This window comes from Moschus berezovskii, chromosome 12 (genome assembly GCF_049115385.1).
Source record: "Moschus berezovskii isolate FMDL1 chromosome 12, NW_MosBer_1.0, whole genome shotgun sequence".
NCBI lineage: Eukaryota > Metazoa > Chordata > Mammalia > Artiodactyla > Moschidae > Moschus > Moschus berezovskii.
The window spans coordinates 16,125,429-16,146,124 of NC_142471.1; the positions used below are offsets into that span (position 1 = coordinate 16,125,429).

The following is a 20,696-nucleotide window of genomic DNA, read 5'->3' on the forward strand; positions in this document are numbered from 1 at the left end:
GTGTTGAGTCACGGAGTCAAGAATAACTCAAATAAGCCTCTGATATGGTGCAATACCTGGTCTTGATCCCAAAGTTACCAAATCCTGAAAGAGTTCAAAGACATCAGGTGAGGTTCAAAAGACATGACCTATCCTAGAGGCTGGCAGCTTGTAAAAATATATTTGATGCAATAAGGCCTCCCGGTGAAGATTTAAGTTTTAATGCAATACCCTATTGTTCTTCCTATTTAAGCTCCAACAGGTGAATGGAAGAGGACCCAGCCTGGTGGGAAAAATCAATTTGGATCCCATGGCTAATGTGTCTATAACAAAAATATTTTCACCATAATGATGACAATGGATACATTGTCATTTGTGAGTTAAAATATTTTAAAGAGCCAAGTTAGAGTTTTCACAGTTCTTACACTGCCAAAGAAAGGCTGTTAAAACATTTCTGCCTTCATCTCTTTAAATATTTTTTATATTAAATTTAACAAAGAAACAGCTTTCTATGGAACTAAAAACTCTATAGCTTTTTGAAAGCTCTAACGTTTTAAAAAGGTATTTTTAGTGTTTTTAATTTTTCTACATATCAGAAATGAGAGTTTTGCTTTGCTGACTGCCATCAATGAGGTAACAGCATCTGAAAACATGACACTTAGTCTCTGGGTAGAGGAACAAGGGTCTTCTCCCCACAGCCGGGGAAAATCTACAGTCCAAGAACTGGCTTTTAGGGCAAGGGGGTGACAGGATCTGGCATCCACTACTCACAGTTGTGGTCACGGTTTCTTCGGTCACCACCTTCAGGGTGTCCACCACTGAGATGTAGCCAAGCCTCCGGGCAATGGCCAGGGCAGTGTTCCCGTTCTGGCAAGAGGGAAACGTGGACTAGGAATTACAAGGCATTCCACGGGTCTCAGCGCCTGTGTGTTTGCACATGTTTCATCTGTACAAACGTAAGGCGAGCGTCTCACTAGTCCTTGCCCACTGTCACACACAAAATGCTGTTTCATTAGAGACGTACCTTGCACAAGAGCCACCTAACCTGTTTCTACTTATACAGTAGAGTCTGGGTTGCTATGCATGGAATCTGAGAGGCTTTGTAATGTTCTCAGTAATCAAGGAAACAAACATGTGCTTCTTCTTACATATGAACTTCCTACTAGGCAGCAATGGATTTGTAGTTTTTTAAGTGGGAATCACTAATCACATGTCTCTCTATGGACAGCTCACCACAATACAGTTATTGTTCTTTTCCCTTCATTCTACTGAATGCTCTGCTTACGCCTACTAACGGAAGTTAAAAAGCAACCTTGATGCACAATGTAAAAGGTAAGACACGAGCAGCCCAGCCCAGCTCCCCGCTTTCCCCTCGCTGACCCTTTGCTCTTACCACAGTGAGTTCATTGGGGGAGGCATTGTTTTGAAGCAACACATTGATTATATGGGTGTGTCCCTGTTGAGCTGCTTGGTGTAATGGTGTATACCCATTCTGTAGAAGGAAGATGGAAGAAAAGACTCTTAACTCCCTTCCATCCAAGATTCACGATCAATGACTTGGTAGATAAAAAGGAGAAAGGAGTTTACCTTTGTTTTGGCATTTACTTTTGCAGAATGCTGGAGCAGGAAATTAACAATCTTGATGTTTCCATAGTGGCAGCCTACATGTAGCGGTGTGTATCCCATCTGTAATTACATATATATATATATATTTAAAAAGAAACATCTTTAGCATACTTTCAGTAAGGGATATCCTAAATAGAAGCAAAAATGTTATTCAACCTTTCTTAAGGAGGCAGAGATTTTTCCCCTGCTGTATAAAAACAAGTGTCCTTGACAATTCTCAGAGCTAGTCTAAGGTATAAATAACAATACCACCTCACATGTAAATAGTTATTAAATGCCCCCAAGTGCTCTCTCTAGCATTAGCTCATTTTATTCTCATAACAACTTTTCAAGATAGGACAAAGAGATGGAGCAACAGACAGCTTAGACAGATGGATCCAGTGGCTTCTTGTAAAGGGTCAGAAGAGTGCTCAGTGGACAGACTTGGAGTAGCATTTATTCAATACTCTACTCTCTAGAAGCATAAAAACAAGGTAGAAAAAAAATTAACTGGCTAAATGATCATGAAGGCAGTAAATGATCAGAATGCATGACAGAGCTCGGAAGGACAGAAATACAGAAGCAGGAGAGGCTAGTGTGTGTGAGTTCAAGAGATCTGAGATGCATGAATTTGATCTAGGAATAGATGCTGTAGTTAAAGACTCCTGTCTACATAGCTAGAGCCCCACAGCTTGAAAACCACTCAATAGACAAAGCAATGGATTGTTTCCATTGCTTCAAATTAATATCCACTGACCCCTGAGGGGCTATAAGTTCTGTCTATTAAAAAACATGGGCCTCCCTGGTGGCTCAGTGGCAAAGAATCCACATGCCAATGCAGGAGACATGGGTTTGATACCTGAGCCAGGAAGATCCCACCTGACACAGAGCAACTAAGCCCGAGTGTCACAACTACTGAGCCTGTGCTCTAGAGCCTCTGAGCTACAACTACTGAGCCCATGTGCCACAACTACTGAAGCCTGTGTGCCCTAGAGCACGCGCTCTGCAGTAAGAGAAGCCACGGCATTGAGAAGCCCATGCACCACAACTAGAGTGTGGCCCCTGCTTGTCACAACTAGAGAAAAGCCCATGCAACAACAAAGACTCAGTACAGCCCAAAATAAGTAAATAAATAATTATTTTAAAAATGTATAAGGTGTGTATGCATGTGTATGCATCTATACACACACACACACATATATACATATATATACATATTCTAGATATTTTAAAATAAGGATATTCCAGATGTCTTTTCTTGGTGACCATATTGTAACAGACTCTACCACACAATTTCAGTGTCTTTAACCAATCCCTGTTTACAATGGAACTGGCAGCACCAGACCCCTGAAAGGGAGAACATGGACCTTTTATAACACTTCTAAATAGGCAAGGGTCAGGGGTCCATAGCTTTATGGGTCCATATTTTTAAGGGTCTGCATCTCATCCAGGATGGCATTAATACATCTTTATGGTGACTCTGTGCTACAGACTGAATGTCTGTGTCCCCCAAAATTTGTATGCTGAAATCCTAATCCCAGAGTAATGGTATTTAGAAATGGGGCCTTTGGGAGGTAATTAGGTCATGAGGGTGGAGCCTTCATGAAGGGGATTAGTGCCCTTATAAGAAGAGACAGGAGAGAGCTTGTCTCTTCTCTTCGCTCTCTGCCATCTAAGGATACAATTAGAAGATGGCTACCTGCTACCAGCATCTTGATCTTGTACTTCTCAACCCCCAGCACTCTGAGAAATCAAAGTTTGTCCAAGCTATCGTACTCTTGTTATTGCAACTCAAATTGACTAGGACACTCCAGCAAATGGGTAAAACTTGAATTGAAAAAGGGGTGCCCAGAACACAGCTGACTGTGGAAGGTAAAGATACCTCTCCGAGTAGGTGCTGCCCTAAACAGCTGACTCTGGTTAGATTCTGTCCCATGAACTGAACTGTGAGTACAGCTACACTAATCAGACCGTGATGATAAGCTCACCATAACTACATATAGATGAGTCTGACTTACAACCCCTAAAGCCGCTTCATGTGTGACGATCCCACTTTGAAGACCGGAATCCACCTGCCTGCTCTGAGGGGTACTTTCCGGGTACTGAGGAACTCAGGATGCTGCATTAAGAGTCAGAATGCCACTTAGAAAGGGAGGTCTTCTCCTACCAGTTCTCAGTACAATTAGCTTGATTGATTGAAGTAACATTCCCAGTGTTAGTGACAGATGACTGTTTCCAAACCAAAAATTACATAAAATATTTCAAACTTTTAAATATTAAGGAATGCGTCAAGTTTTCAGTCAACATGCCTAAGCTATGATGCAACAGTTTCTAATGGCTATTTTGCTATTGTATTGATCACATTTTTAAAAGACATTGGATCATTCTAAGTATCTTAATGTACAGTTTCTCTCCCGTGTTCACTCTGCTGTAAGATACTGATCTGCTTCCGTTCCATAAACACTATTTTGTTAAAAATATGAGTGCATGGCCAGGAAGACTCAGTTTGCATCCAGAGAAACCAAACTGAGGCTCCTCTATTCACTGAGGGTCACAAAATTCCCATGTTAAGTGGCACCTTGCACAAATATGCCCAGAAAAACGTGATTTGGGCATTTCCTTTCAACTAGTGGCGATATGTTTTGGAAAGGGCAGCTCTTCCTTTTACTAACTAAGAAACAGTCTCAGTTTGGATAGCTGAGCAGTCTTTGCTTCCTGTTTTCACTGTTGCCTATATATCCCGTCATTACAAGCTGAAGGGAGTCATCTCCTTGAGGCAATACTGAAAGGCTGCATTTGTGTAGGAAGGGCAAACAGGCACAGATGGAACATTCAGGCTGGTGTTTCTCACCCATGGTGCCTGAGCATGAGATCTTACCAAGCAGTGGTTAGGGGGCTTCCTGTGCAGCACAGTTTGAGAAAGAGGGGTCAGGAAATCCACAGTATTTTCTCACCCCCCAACACTGTGTTCCCTTGGAGTTCATCTTTGGCCATCCTTGCACTTCCTCAGTGAACACATCTACTTACAACTACAGTTGCTTCAGTATGTTTTGGGGTGGTCTAAATAAAATGCTTCCAGAGATCATCCTTTTAAAAAGCAAAACAAGTGGCTTCATTTTAGTTCAACAACACTGAACATTAAACCCTGTGGCCAGCAGCACAATTTCGTCTGAAATGATCTGATAAACTTAAAATACGAAGTGACGGGGAGACTTGGTGGGTCAGAAGGCCAGTGGGAAGGCTGCCCGGGTGGTTACCAGGATGTTCCGGTCTTTCCCCTACAGAGAAGAGCTCTTGATAATTTAATTATTATTATTTTAAAACTGAGGCCAGTGAATCAATCAGTACCACACATTTTAACTAACTGTATGCTGATTGGGGACGTCATCTTTACCAGGAAGAGTTTGGAAGTTCACGGGATGTAGTGCTAAAGCTGAAACTCCAATACTTTGGCCACCTCATGCGACAAGTTGACTCACTGGCAAAGACCCTGATGCTGGGAGGGATTGGGGGCAGGAGGAGACGGGGACGACAGAGAATGAGATGGCTGGATGGCATCACCGACTCGATGGACATGAGTTTGGGTGAACTCCGGGAGTTGGTGATGGACGGCGAGGCCTGGCATGCTGTGATTTGTGGGGTCGCAAAGAGTCGGACACGACTGAGCGACTGAAATGAACTGAACTGAATCAGCTCCTTATTTACAAGGTTAAGAAACGAGTCCAAACAACCCATCTCTCTGCACTCCTGTCCTGCTCAACTATGGGACAATCACAGCCTCCCCTCTTTTTGGTGCTGTGATCTTTGCTGAGAAGGAAAAAAACAAGGGATTTTTTTCAAGAGGCTCAGAGATGCTTTCTGGGTTTTTGTTTATTTTCGCTGTACTCTGAGGCATGCAGGATCTTAGTTCCCTGAGCAGGGATCAAACCTGTGCCTCCTGCATTGGAAGTGCGGGGTCTTCACCGGACCACCAGAGAAGTCCCAAGAGATGGGTCCTGAAGTACCACTTGTAAAGGACAGGAAAAGGTACATGCTTCAGAAATATTATACTGAGTACAAAAATGATTACTGGCTCACCTGAGTGGGCTGGGTTAGAGGGAAACCCTGGTAGAGACCTGAGACTCTTAAACTGTGGGATCACTTGTGCAAATCAGGAGCAGAAGGTTCACAGCACCACCTCTCCTGCCAATCTGCCCTTGAGAATCACTGCTTTAACCCCTGACTGAGTGTTGGCGTCTACGTTGGGATGTGTTGGGACAAAAAAGTATTGAGAAATAGAACCCTATTACTGCCTTCCAGAAGTTTTAATTTATAAAAGGATAGGGAATCAAATAAAATGGTTTAAGTCTGTGTGTATATGTGCATACTCAGTAGCTTAGTTGAGTCCAACTCTGTGACCCCATGGACTGTAGCCTGGCAGATTCCTCTGTCCATGGGATTATCCAGGCAAGAATACTGGACTGGGTTGCCCTTTCCTCCTCCAGGGGATCTTCACAACACTTTTCTCCTGAGTCTCCTGCATTGGCAGGAGGATATTTTATCACTGACCCACCTGGGAAGCCATATGTATATGTGTATGTAAATAAAACAACACAGGGTGAATCTACTTACTGTGAAGTTGTAAATTTCTAAAGATATCTTTTCTGATGAAAGTATACAAGCAAAATAAAGAATATAAGCTAAATGCAGTCTGACTTTTCAGATTTAAATGCTTATATTTTCATGAAAAGTAACAAGAAATCATCCAGTCACTGTTGTCGCCTTCATTGGTCTCTTTGTTAAATAATCAGTTATCTAGGATGGCAATCAGGGCTAAAGATAAGGGGTTTTTTCAGAATGACAAGTTTGGAAGGCAAACACAGTGGAGAGAGAGCTGGGCAGTTAGGTTACCAAAGAGACCGAGGAGCCATCGGGGGCACGAGGCATTCAGGAATTGGAGTGTGGGGAGCTGCCTAGGTCACATCTAGGACTACCTTGAGAAGAGATCAATATATTTGCTTTACTATTTTAACACAGAATTTAAAAAGCATAAAGGACCTTGCCCGGTCATATCTCTTTGGGGCAGCTTCTTTCTAATAGAACTAAAGATAACTTGCAAAGATGTTCTAAATACACATGCTCTGTGTTTGCCTTAAGACTTCAATTCTTGGATAATCAGGTTCCATTTGCACTTTATATTTTAGTACACACAGTCTCTTAGTCACTAGGCTTTGCATTTGTATGTAGTCGTATGTTTCTGTCCATTTCCTTAAATATGTATGTTAAGTGAAGATGGCAATTTTTTCTTGTACAGTTCCTATATTTTCTTTTGCTGATGCAAATGGCGATTTTTCAACTTTGCTGTTAAATGCAATACTTTGTAAGTATGAACAAAATTACGGAAAGCAGTATTGTAATAATGTTTTATCTTTTAGACGGCACAGTCTAAATCAAAACCCTAAACTCAAGGCTGTAAGTATGAATTTAATTCATACATGAGATTTATTTAAATATAAGAGTAGGAAAACTGCTCCAGTTGATTGCGAAGATAATGTTCTACTTCTGATAGAAATATCCCAACAAATGTTGCATGTGTATGAATGGAATAAAATTCCATTGTTGGAGAAAGAAAAAGTGTGGGTGGAGAAGTCACAGCCATATAGAGAATACAGGGCAAAGGGTGGAGTCTACTCAGGGCTGCTCCCTGGGCTTGTCCCACAAATCCAGACTGATCCTGACATCTGCAATACTTTTTTACCTGGCTAATTCCCAGTGATCCTTCTATATTATCAATATCTTCAATATCTGTTCACATACCTCAGAATCAATCTATATTATACCCCAAAATGTTCATATTCACAACACAATATTTAACAAGTATTCATGTTTGTGTCAAACATGTGACACTCAGCAAGAAAGAAGAGTTACATTTTGAAGTAGGTAAAACAGGTTTGATAGGAAGAGTAACAAACTTAAGCACTGAAAACAATGATCAGAGGAAGATTAATATCAAGTCCTATCTTTGATGATGACACAAAATATCCACTCATCTTCTATGAGTCTGAAACTGTGGCATTTCCTGAGGTGAATGAGAAATTTGCTTTTGAAAAGATAACTCTTTTGGCTGAGAGAGACGGGGGTTGCTAGCAATCAGACACACCACAAAGAATTTAGCAAGTGAGTAGTAATTGAGTAAAACTTAATGTAACCTCATCCATAGACTATGCCTGAACAAAGTAAGAGGTCATCAATTACTGACTGACAAATTTTTATAAATGCATTTTTAAACTCAGTCATAGAAACTAAGCAAGGTATAAGCTTTCACACTCTGACCTTGAAGGGTTGATAAGCTGTAACAAAGGTTAATAAATTGTGTTAACACAGGAGGCATCAACATGTAGCTACATATTCAGGCCACGAAAGGTAAAAGTGCATGGGACGCCACAGCCAGTGACTTTGGTGCCCCTTGTACAGACATGCTCTGCATGGGCACAATCTTTTTGTGTACCTTTGTCTGGGCGTCCACATGTGCCCCCTGGTTTACAAGGACTTCGGCCACATTCACTCTGTCTTCTTGAGCAGCCAAATGGAGTGGGGCCAGGCCACTCTGCAAAATATCAAAGTGGTCATCTTACATGAGGGATGGATGACGTACAAGCATATTAGAGAAACAATTTATGACTTCAAGAAGAGTGAAACTAGAATTTTTATGTTAAAAAAATTTATAGAGTAAGTTTATATATTAGCACGTGACAACACTGTTATTGCAGGCTTACTGAAAAATTTTAAATTTTAAACATCCTCAAAAGTGGAGGGAATAGAATGAACATCGTGTACTGATTACAGATGCAGCAATTATCAAGTTTTTCCTCTGCTCGCTTCATCCAACCCTACTTCCTGTATGTTCTTTTCTTTGCGGAAGTATCTTAAAACAAATTCCAGACGTTATATCATTTTCCTCTCATGTACTTCAGTGTTCGCTTTTTTTTTTAAATAGAGACTTTTAAAACTCAAATTATGCAAGAGTTTTAATGCATTACTAGTGATAATACCTTTAGCAAAAATTAAAATAAAAATTGTTTATAAACCATTACTGACATATGATGATAACATTTTCTCCATTAAATATTAAAATACAAAGCTGGAAAACATTTTCTGTATGTTGCTTCTAGGTAGGAAAGATGGTCTGTGAAATGTAATATGAAGTCTATTTCATGACAATTTAATATGTAATATGAAGTCTATCTTATGAGAATTTCAAAATCATTTTACGAGACTGGGTATTTGAAATGGACTCTACCAAAGAATGGACAGACTACATGGTTATTCCAATGGCCAACAAAAAATCACTAAGACTGTACTCTAAGGAGATCAGTCCTATGTGTTCATTGGAAGGACTGATGCTGAAGCTGAAACTCCAATACTCTGGCCACCTCATACGAAGAGTTGACTCACTGGCAAAGACTCTGCTGCTGGGAGGGATTGGGGGCAAGAGGAGAAGGGGACGGCTGAGAATGAGATGGCTGGATGGCATCACCGACTCGATGGATATGAGTTTGAGTGAACTCTGGGAGTTGGTGATGGACAGGGAGGCCTGGCATGCTGTGATTCATGGGGTCGCAAAGAGTCAGACATGACTGAGAGACTGAACTGAACTGAAGACTGTACTCTCGCTTAGAAATCTTCTGTAGCTGCATTTTTTCATAAATAATATTTAAGAGAAAGTAAGCTGGTGAAAGTGCTTCCAGATTCTTTTCTTTTATCCATAATGAACACAGAAATTATTGTCTTTTTTTTTTTCCCCTAAAACACCTCACCAGACAAGATCTGCTGGCACATGTTTTAAATATAAATTTTAAAAAATTATTTGATTGTGCCTTGTAGCATGTGGGATCTTGGTTTCCCAATTAGGGATCAAACCCGTGCCCACTGCAGTGGAAGCTCAGTCTTAACCACTGGAACGCCAGGGAAGTCGTAGAGGTTAATGTTTTAAGTCCTAGAGGCCTTCTTTCTCCTCCGCCAGCATCTTGCAGCAAGACCATCAGCCTGTCCCATTTGTCAGGGGAGAGGAGAGAGCCAAATGCAGCATCAGGAAGGGCACACGACATGATTTATTTAAGGGTTGCTATTCTATCAAACACATGACAGGACTCAGAAAGAGTCATTCACTCCAGACTTTCTGTTTACAGTCTTTCCAAAGAAGCTCACCCAAATTGAATAAAGAGGAAATAGAAAAAGGAGGAGTGGTGCCTTCACTTGAAATCCAAGAAAAATAAGCCTGGGGCCAAGACTGGCACCACCCAAACACTGACATAATCACAGAACAATGTTCCATGTTCCACTTTAGAGGCAACAGATATTTTCAGCCATAGCATTTTGTGAAAGTGTCACAATCCCCTCTTCTAAGTGTGAGACTTTCTAAGCTTCTGGAGAACTTTGCCGAGTGGCTTTCAGCATGGTTGGGGACGGTATCCTGGCCTGTGCTCTGCTCTCTCCTGTTTCCCCATGTTCGTTCATGCTGCCCCGGGGAGGACCCCCTCCACCTTTGGCACAGAGTCACCTCCAGCTTTCCCGGGCTTCTCTCCCTCTCCCCTCATCTCAAAAAGGGCCTCGTTGTTACTACTTATGTGCAAACCCTCTACGTGCTCACTTTTCTTGAAAGCATCATAATCCTACATTAAAACTCTTTTCTGGTCTGTCTTCCTTAAAGCACTGTGAGCTTGTTGAGGCAACTACTGTACCTTTAATGTATAGCCAAGGATTAAAGTATCTATATAATAGCATTTAATCCATCTACTAATTACGTCAGAGGTAAAAGCAAACAGCTTTTGATAAAATAGGATAAAGAAAGATCATTTTTGTATTCACGATTTTTTTAAATGTGATGGTTAAAACAGCCCTGTTTGAGTTCAGAAGTTATCTGTTAATCTTTTATAGAGTTTTAACCACAGCTCATTTTTTAAATGGCATTTGTTAAAAATAATACATTTTATTTTAAATAAAATAAACTTGGGATAGCAATAGCTTCGTTTCATAGTCTATTAGCTGTGTAAAGAAGTACAGCTACTTGTGGTCTTCAAAATTCATGTGGGAAAACGTCAAAAGCAAAATGGAATCCAATTAAACAGTAGCACTTCAGCAGGAACTTAGGTTCACGGTTCCTTTTTCTTAAAATCTAAGAACTGCTGGTGAATAGTAAGAAAAGAAATAAGTGAAAACAACTGAGTGTTTAGTTCAATGTAACTTTTCACAAAAGCTAAATCTTTTAACATTCATATTTTTAAAGATTTTTTTTTGACACGCACCATTTTTAAAGTCTTTATTGAAGTTGTTACAGTACTGCTTCTGTTTTATGTTTTAGTTTTTCACTCATGAGGCATGTGGGATCTTAGGTCCCCGACCAGGCATCAAACCTGGACCCCCTGCAGTGAAATGCAAAGTCTTAACCAATGGACCAGAGAAGTCCCTCAATATTCATTGTTTAGCAAGGAAATAAAGTCTAGTGTGAAATGGGGAGGTAGGGTGAGGAGGGAGGGGTGGAGGGACAATAACTGATGTCCAAAACTTTGGAAACTCAAGAAAAACAGACAGAAAGCTTGTCAGAATTCTTCTTGAGTAATAGAATTCTACTGATTCTCTGCTTTCACACCATAACTTACACTTGATACAGAAAATGATGAGAAAGGAAGCAAAGACTTTTATATTAGACCATTTCTAGGAATCATGACGTTCTTAAAAGTTCTGTAAGCACCATGCGCTGATGGAAAACCAGAAAATTTCCTTGGCGCTATATTGCTTGTTGCTGCTGCTAAGTCACTTCAGTCGTGTCCGACTCTTTGTGACCCCGTAGATGGAAGCCCACCAGGCTCCCCGTCCCTGGGATTCTCCAGGTAAGAACACTGGAGTGGGTTGCCATTTCCTTCTCCAATGTGTGAAAGTGAAAAGTGAAAGTGAAGTCGCTCAGTCGTGTCTGACCCTTAGCGACCCCACAGGATGCAGCCCACCAGGCTCCTCCATCCATGGGATTTTCCAGGCAAGAGTACCGGAGGTGGAGTTTATTCAGGAAGGTGGCTGGACACTTCTGGGCTTCCTTGCTTTACTATGTCTTTCAGTCCTCAGAATTCCCTTGCTAATGTTCAGTCTACCGAAGTAGACACTGAGGAATTCTTTCTAAAGTATTCTCAGTCTAAATTTTTAAAAATAAAAATGGTTTTAAGGTGAATTCAGTGCTATATATATAACAATTAGTTGACTAAAGGAATTTAAAAAGAAAAAAAGTTAGTTACACTATATGTTGGTGTCAAACCTATGGAAAATGTTCACTTGTTAACTAATTGTTCAGGCCTATATTGTCTCTTGGAGAGTTAATAAGATAATATTCTGGGCTTCTAAGAAAACATATGCTAATGGATGCCAGAAGGTGCTTCAATTTGAAAACGCCAGGTCCTCCATCTCAATTCTACTTAAAACAATTAGAATTTTGCAACTATTATAAATTTGGTTTTTACATTAGTATATGAACCTTAGAAATTCAACAGCTCAAACAAACCCTGATTATAATGACTATTTGAAATTGCTTTGTGATTCCCATTAATGCTGGGACACACATCCCAAAAGAAAGTTTTAAAAAGAAAGATACAAGAAAAGAAAATCAATAAACCAGGAGAAAAAAAAAAAAGAAAATTGTGTTTCTTCTGCAATGATCACAAAGTAGTTTCAAGATACTAAAAGTGAGAAAAGGTTTCCATTTATTTACATATGTCTTTTCATTTATAGAATTTGTTAAATCGCCTTGGTGATTAAGATTAGTGCATAACCTTTCCCCCAAACCGTAAAAAGTCTAAAATTAAGACAATTATTCTTTTTCTACTTAGAAGAAGGTACTAAATGTTATCTCAGTTCACCTTCATGACATTTCTAGGAAGTAAATATTGTGGGCATTGTTTATTAGAGGACAGAACTAAGGCTCAGAGAGGTCACATGACTTGTCCAATCAAGTTATACATCAAGCAGAAGTCAGATTTAGGATTTATACCCAGGAGATTCAAAGCCTCCATGATTACAACATATAGGCCACATATATTAAAATATTAAAACTTCTTATGACTTGTTGCCATAAAACTATTGTTATCTTGAAACTCTCTTCCAATATCTGAGCTATGGCTGAGAAATGTCACAGCTGTGCCGTCACCATCCTGTAGAGGAGAAGCTAAATGTCAGGGAATTTGGATTATCAGGTATTTGGGGGCACTCTTGCAGATTTCTGATTTATCTGAAGACTTAGGAACATGGGTCTGGAATTCTGGGTAAATCTCAGACTCAGGTGTTAATAAGTAGGTCAACAAAACCGAATTCTCTGATAACACAGTGAGAGGCTGTAACCTCATTCCCGCAAATTGTGGGTTGGACTTTTCACAAACCTTTTCACTAACCAAGGAGAGTCAAATGCAAGGGTGGGGGAGTCTACAGACTCTGGGGAACAGAGACTTAGAGGGTTGCCTGGAACTGCCAATTTACCTACAGAGACTAACTTTTTGATCTACTGAATAAAAGAGCTACTCTAAATTTCTCTTACTAACAGGAACTTTCTGAAGGCAGACCTGTTCCTAATTTCTCTTTGTAAGCTAAGACTTAAAACTAGGATAAGCAAGGAGTAGGTACCCCTCAAATGTTTCACCTTACAACTTGTAATTTACAACTTATAGCTTCTTATTTACTGCGTTCTGGTGAGGTCACAATGTTGCCATTTGACTTAATATTATAACAAAACTTCACATTATTAGAAAAATTTTATGGACCTCATTTTTATGGCTATAGCATATATACTCACCTACATGACTTTGCAATTACTGACTTGGCATTCTCTTACTGTTTAAAGACATTTTTTCAAGTTTTTCCTACAATAAATAACATTTTGGTAAATATCTTTGTGCATACTACACTTTCCACATTCTATTTGACTTGAATTTTTCATGACTTCTTAGTGATCTTTCTGGAGGTGAGGTTTCATTGCATGGTATGCTTTGCAGAGGGAAAAAAGGTTACCTTATTGCTCAAGTTCACATTAGCATTTCTGCTGAGGAGCAGTGACACCATGTCCACATGTCCTTCCTGAGCTGCAAGATGGACAGAAGCAATTCCTTGCCGGGTAACTGCATTTGCATCAGCACCATATTCCAGCAGAGTTGTCGCTATGTCCATCTGGTTCTTTTTGGCAGCGATGTGCAGTGGTGTATAACCATTCTGTCAACACAAATCACTTGGTCACATGTCCAATCACGAGATAAAAATGTGTGCATTGCATTTTCAAATAGTATGTTTCTCTTTCTAATGGTTTTCTTTGATCATTTAAAAAATCATGATCGAGTAAGCCAACACTGAGAAATCAAGAAGTGTTATTAATGTAGTTCCCTCGTGTCGCCCACATAGCTAAAACATTCTACAGACAGTTTAGTTCAAGAGTTAGAGAACCAGTGGTTTTATAAATGGGAGATGGGAATCCCTCACATGGGCAGTAAGTAGGTGCTCAATAATTATTTGCCTTATGTATCAACGACAGAAAAACACAACTAGAAAACAAATGGTGCCCCTGTAGCAGGGGCCAATATCCTACCTTTAAAATCCCTTCAATAGTCTATTGCTTGTATGTTTAAACTTTTTATTTTTACAGTAAACAAGATACTGTAGTCTACTCCCATTTGCCCCTCTGATGGCCTCCTTTATGAAACTCCAGTTTCTACATCATGCTTCAGATATTTTGGTCCCCAAAACAACATATGGCTCTTGGTTCTGTCTTGCTTTACCCTACCAAGGATTCTTTTCTTCAACACTACATGCCCTTGGGGCCAACATCTTTCAGTTGAAGGTTCAGTTCAAGGGTCACACCCCCATGAAGTGTTTTACCTCCCTTCCCCTCTTACACCTGCCCCCCACTTGACTAACTCCAGTCTAAATCCTGGATATATTTAGTGGCACTCTTCTTTACGCATCTGTCTCCTACTAAAATGCAAATTTGTTGAGAGCAAGTGTTGTTCCAAACTTGTCTTTGTATCTCCAGTGCCTGGTGGTGACTGGCAAATCCTTTGACTTGAGTCAAGTTTATTAGAGCTTTCAAAATACCCTGGCCTCCTTCTCTTGGTTGATCCCTGATGCTCAGAGGTGGAAGGAACCAAAATTCCTTTGCCAAATTGTTCATAAGCTGCCTCAACAGACCGCAGAGTCCTCTGTCCTAATAAACAACGGTCCCCAGCCTTATGGTATGCTCCTGCCTCTTGGTCATTGAAGAGAACCAGAAGATTACATTTTGACACAGGCCTGAATCTGATTATATAAAACATGCCAATGAAAAATTAGAATTTTCTTTTTTTGGTATAGACAAGAGGATATAGAGAAAGAAAACAGAAAAAGAAAAAAAGAATAATTGGAACTTATACAATACAAAGAGAATTTCTATTTGAGAATATGATCCAAACCTGGACAACAGATCAGTCACAATCTTTCCAAGCCACATGGACGGTTCAGAAACTACTCAGAGGGCAGTGGGAGCAGCTGGATCACTGGTCGGCTAGCCTACTATAATTAACCCTCATATTTATGTCATTGGTTTCTTCTAGTGTGACAGCATTTTTCACTTGACAAACATTCTTTCAAAAATCAACTGCAAAAGATTTAGGCTGTTGGATATCAACTGATATCAACCGGGAAGTAGAAATGCCACTTCCAGACTCTTCTGAAACCAGCCTCTGCCAAGCAGGATGGATGGGTCAGGGTAGAAGATCTTATATCCCTATTTTTAGTTTTGACCTGTTGCCATCTGGAAACCCCAGCTGACCTGAGAAGCATTTGGCCCTCTGCTCAGACACACCCTAAAGAGATCATCTTCAGAGCCAAACGCAGAGCTCTGGACTGAGCCCAACTCTGCAGTGAGTGACAGGAAAGGGTGAGCTGCTTTACTACCCTCCCCACCCCTGAAGAAAAGGGAAAATTCACAAAGCAGTGCTAGGAAACTTGATTAGTCAAGACTCTAACACTAGCTAACTAGAGTGGTAAGCACAGACAAAGCCAGAGTCCAGCTTCCAACCATGCATCTTATCTCTTTGTTTTTGCTACTGACATAACCTTCAAGTTCAGTAACTGCTTCACCTCTGCTGGCGATTGTGAGAATCCTCTTGATTACTTTTAACTCCACCAAAAAAAAAAAAAAAAAAATTATACGTTCTTAAATAAAACAGAGAGGCTCTGGTGTCTCTGTAATATACACCAATTCTAGACAAGTTATTCATTATTACTGAGGGGTTTATCCTGAGCTCCTTATCGGAGACACAAGCAAAAGTATAAAGCAAGGGAAAAACATCAGGGTATTATTTTATAATGGATAGTTCATCTCAGAAAGACTTAAGAAACATTTCAAATGATATTAAATGAGTAATTAATCTTGAGATCTATAATAAAAATTTCTAAATTCCTTAAGCTCTTTCTAATTTCTAGAAACAAAGGATTCTTATTTGTCAAACTAAAGGAGACAAACACATTTATCAGAAGAGATATGATACAGTGGGAGATTGAACTAAAGAATAATCTTAATACTTTTTCCTTCTTGATGCAGAGGACAAAGTGCATGCCATGTATCCTTTTGCATTTCAACATAAAACCAAGAGCAAATGTAAATATAAATTATAAGCGAAGTAACATATTTAGTGCTGCTGCTGCTGCTGCTTAGTCACTTCAGTCATGGCGGACTCTTTGCGACCCCATGGACTCTGTCCATACTCCTCTGTCTGTGAGGATCTTCCAGGCATGAGTACTAGAGTGGGTTTAGCACTATGCTTCATATACTCCCCCTAAACTTTCACAGCCTCTACTGATCCATGTCAGTAGTTATACTGCACATTTTATGAAAGAGAAATCTCACCAGTAGTAAGTTACAGCTCACTAGACCTTCCACAATCTGTGTCCAGGTTATACCTGAACTCAAGCCAGTCCTCTATCCAGCACAATGCCCTGCCTCAGGAAATAGATCTGGATAAAATGGATCAGAGGAACCAATCTAGTTTTTCAGCAGCCCCCTTTGTCCTCCATTACCTAAAGTCACATTGTGTTTCTAGGACATGTGTGAGTAAGAAAATATGTCAGCAATTCTACCAAAGAAAGGGCAAAAAGAACACATCATATTCTCTGAAAACCAAGGATGTAAACTGTGGAAGTTTCATGGAAGTCACCACTGTCTTCTCCATCTGCATGACTGGCTCTGTTGAGTTTTTGTCCCTCCCTCCTCAAAAATGCTTAAATTCAGAAATGCTGTAGCCTCCCTAATGGAGGCTATTTACCTCCCCTATATCCATTCTCCCTCCTTCCTTAATAAAACAACCTTTGCTGTGTACCCAGCTGAAAACTACATTTCCCAGCTTCCCTTGCTGAAAGAAGTAGCCAATGAAACACAAGGAGAAATGTGGAGCTACTGAGAATGCCCTGTTGTCTGTCATTACTGCCTTTTGCTTGAAAAGGGGACCTGGCAGCACGAGTGACAATATCTGGAAGACAGACCAAAAAAAAGAATCAAATTGAAGAATCTTCAACGCCCTGAAAACTATGAACCAGCATCAGTCTCCCTCCAGACTGTATATGACAAAAGAAAAATAGAACCTCATCAGTTTAAACCACTGTAGCTAGGTCTTTTTTTCTAGCAAGTGAACCAAATCCTAACTGATAGAACTGGCTTTTACTCAGGATCAAAGTCTAGAAAATCCTTCAGAACAGGATCACTGTCTCAGAAAGTAGGGATGGCTGGACAAGCAAAAGAGATGGCATTTCAGAGGCTCTCATGGCTATGGGAAAGAGAATGAATGTCCTATTGGGAAAGCCTGTGTACAGTTGACTATAAAAGACATGCCTAAGGCTAAAGGGCTGTTCAGTTCAGTTCAGTTCAGTCACTCAGTCGTGTCTGACTCTTTGTGACCCCATGAATCATAGCACACCAGGCCTCCATCACCAACTCCCGGAGTTCACTCAAACTCATGTCCATCGAGTCAATGATGCCATCCAGCCATCTCATTCTCTATCGTCCCCTTCTCCTCCTGCCCCCAACCTTTCCCAGCATCAGTCTTTTCCAGTGAGTCAACTCGTCTCATGAGGTGATCAAAGCATTGGAGTTTCAGCTTTAGCATCAGTCCTTCCAATGAACACCCAAGATTGATCTCCTTTAGAATGGACTGGTTGGATCTCCTTGCAGTCCAAGGGACTCTCAAGAGTCTTCTCCAGCACCACAGTTCAAAAGCATCAATTCTTCAGCGATCAGCTTTCTTCGCAGTCCAACTCTCACATCCATACATAACCACTGGAAAAACCATAGCCTTGACTAGACGGACCTTGGTGGGCAAAGTAACGTCTCTGCTTTTCAATATACTATCTAGGTTGATCATAACATTCCTTCCAAGGAGTAAGCGTCTTTAAATTTCATGGCTGCAATCAGTATCCGCAGTGATTTTGGAGCCCCAAAAAATAAAGTCTGACACTGTTTCTACTGTTTTCCCATCTATTTCCCATGAAGTGATGGGACCAGATGCCATGATCTTTGTTTTCTGAATGTTAAGCTTCAAGCCTTTTAGAACTAACACCCAAAAAAGATGTCCTTTTCATTATAGGGGACTGGAATGCAAAAGTAGGAAGTCAAGAAACACCTGGAGTAACAGGCAAATTTGGCCTTGGAGCACGGAATGAAGCAGGGCAAAGGCTAATAGAGTTTTGCCAAGAGAACACACTGGTCATAGCAAACACCCTCTTCCAACAACACAAGAGAAGACTCTACACATGGACATCACCAGATGGTCAACACCGAAATCAGATTGATTATATTCTTGGCAGCCAAAGATGGAGAAGCTGCATTCAGTTCGCAAAAACAAGACTAGGAGCTGACTGTGGGTCAGATCATGAACTCCTTATTGCCAAATTCAGACTGAAATTGAAGAAAGTAGGGAAAACCACTAGACCATTCAGATATGACCTAAATCAAATCCCTTATGATTATACAGTGGAAGTGAGAAATAGATTTAAGGGACTAGATCTGATAGATAGAGTGCCTCATGAACTCTGGACGGAGGTTTGTGACATTGTACAGGAGACAGGGACCAAGACCATCCCCATGGAAAAGAAATGCAAAAAAGCAAAATGGCTGTCTGAGGAGGCCTTACAAATAGCTGTCAAAAGAAGAGAGGTGAAAAGCAAAGGAGAAAAGGAAAGATATAAGCATCTGAATGCAGAGTTCCAAAGAATAGCAAGGAGAGATGAGAAAGCCTTCCTCAGCGATCAATGCAAAAAACAGAGGAAAACAACAGAACAGGAAAAACAAGAGATCTCTTCAGAAAATTAGAGATTCCAAGGGAACATTTCATGCAAAGATAGGCTCAATAAAGGACAGAAATGGTATGGACCTAACAGAAGCAGAAGATATTAAGAAGAGGTGGCAAGAATACACAGAAGAACTGTACAAAAAAGATCTTCACGACCAAGATAGTCACGATAACGTGATCACTGACCTAGAGCCAGACATCTTGGAATGTGAAGTCAAGTGGGCCTTTGAAAGCATCACTACGAACAAAGCTAGTGGAGGTGATGGAATTCCAGTTGAGCTATTTCAAATCCTGAAAGATGATGCTGTGGAAGTGCTGTACTCAATATGCCAGCAAATTTGGAAAACTCAGCAGTGGCCACAGGACTGGAAAAGGTCAGTCTTCATTCCAATCCCAAAGAAAGGCAATGCCAAAGAATGCTCAAACTACCACACAATTGCACTCATCTCACATGCTAGTAAAGTCATGCTCAAAATTCTCCAAGCCAGGCTTCAGCAATATGTGAACCGTGAACTTCCAGATGTTCAAGTAGGTTTTAGAAAAGGCAGAGGCACCAGAGATCAAATTGCCAACATCTGCTGGATTATGGAGAAAGCAAGAGAGTTCCAGAAAAACATCTATTTCTGCTTCATTGACTATGCCAAAGCCTTTGACTGTGTGGATCACAATAAACTGTGGAACATTCTTCAACAGATGGGAATCCCAGACCACCTGACCTGCCTCTTGAGAAACCTGTATGCAGGTCAGGAAGCAACAGTTAGAACTGGGCATGGAACAACAGACTGGTTCCAAATAGGAAAAGGAGTACATCAAGGTTGTATTTTGTCACCCTGCTTATTTAACTTATAGGCAGCGTACATCATGAGGAACGCTGGGCTGGAAGAAGCACAAGCTGGAATCAAGGTTGCCAGGAGAAATATCAATCACCTCAGATATGCAGATGACACCACCTTTATGGCAGAAAGTGAAGAGGAACTCAAAAGCCTCTTGATGAAAGTGAAAGAGGAGAGTGAAAAGGGCTGTTAGAAGGAATTAAAGAACTGCTTTTCTACTCTGTTAAAGATACTGTGCAGATAGGGAAACATGAAGTCTTGTTGAACAAACACAAAACTGGAAATCAACTGGAAATGAAATATATCAAGTATTGACCTGTTTAAGAGTTACTTGTGGATGGAAAGATGGATGGGACTCATTTTGCTTTGGTTATTACTTATGCCTTCTGTCAATTCTAAACTGCTTAGCACTAGTTGTGGCAAAATTATTGCTCTCATATGGGGAATGAATAGCTCACTTATTAATTATTTACTGGTTGCCTACCACAAACCTGAGGGTATTTAAAAGAAAAATGGCCCAGGTTCAAAAACTTACGGAAATAAACAAGTGAAATAGATAACTATCAAATTTCATTGTAAATTTTTCTCATTTTAAAAACTGTGGTAAAATATACATTACATAAAACTTACCACTGTCACCATTTTTAAGTGTACAGTCAATGGCATTAAGTACATTCACACTGCTCTCTATTCACTATCACTGTCCATCTCTAAACTGAAACTCCACCCACTAAACACTAACTCCCCAGTCCTCCCTCTACTCAGCCCCTGGCAACCAGCATTCTACTTTCCATTTTTACATGAAATCAGAGTGTTTGTCCTTTGATGTATCTGGCTTATTTCACTCAGCATATCTCTGAGGCTTCTCTGTTGTCCCAGCAGTAAAGAATCCGCCTGCCAATCCAGGAGATGTGGGTTCGATCCCTGGGTCAGGAAGAAACCCTAGAGGAGGAAA

At 40.4% G+C, this 20,696-nt stretch overlaps 1 protein-coding gene across 12 annotated transcripts in view; it reads right to left on the bottom strand.

Annotated features, from left to right (window-relative positions):
* The window catches only part of ANK3 (ankyrin 3), a 765,692-nt gene that overhangs the window by 148,160 nt on the left and 596,836 nt on the right, over window positions 1–20,696 (bottom strand). For all 12 annotated transcript variants that reach the window (XM_088841902.1, XM_088841899.1, XM_088841900.1 and 9 more), the window contains 5 exons: window positions 13,609–13,806; window positions 8,072–8,170; window positions 1,567–1,665; window positions 1,373–1,471; window positions 751–846 (listed from right to left, as the gene is read on the bottom strand). In XM_088841902.1, coding sequence (XP_088698028.1) covers window positions 751–846; window positions 1,373–1,471; window positions 1,567–1,665; window positions 8,072–8,170; window positions 13,609–13,806 — 591 coding nt within the window. The remainder of the gene's footprint in view (window positions 1–750; window positions 847–1,372; window positions 1,472–1,566; window positions 1,666–8,071; window positions 8,171–13,608; window positions 13,807–20,696) is intronic.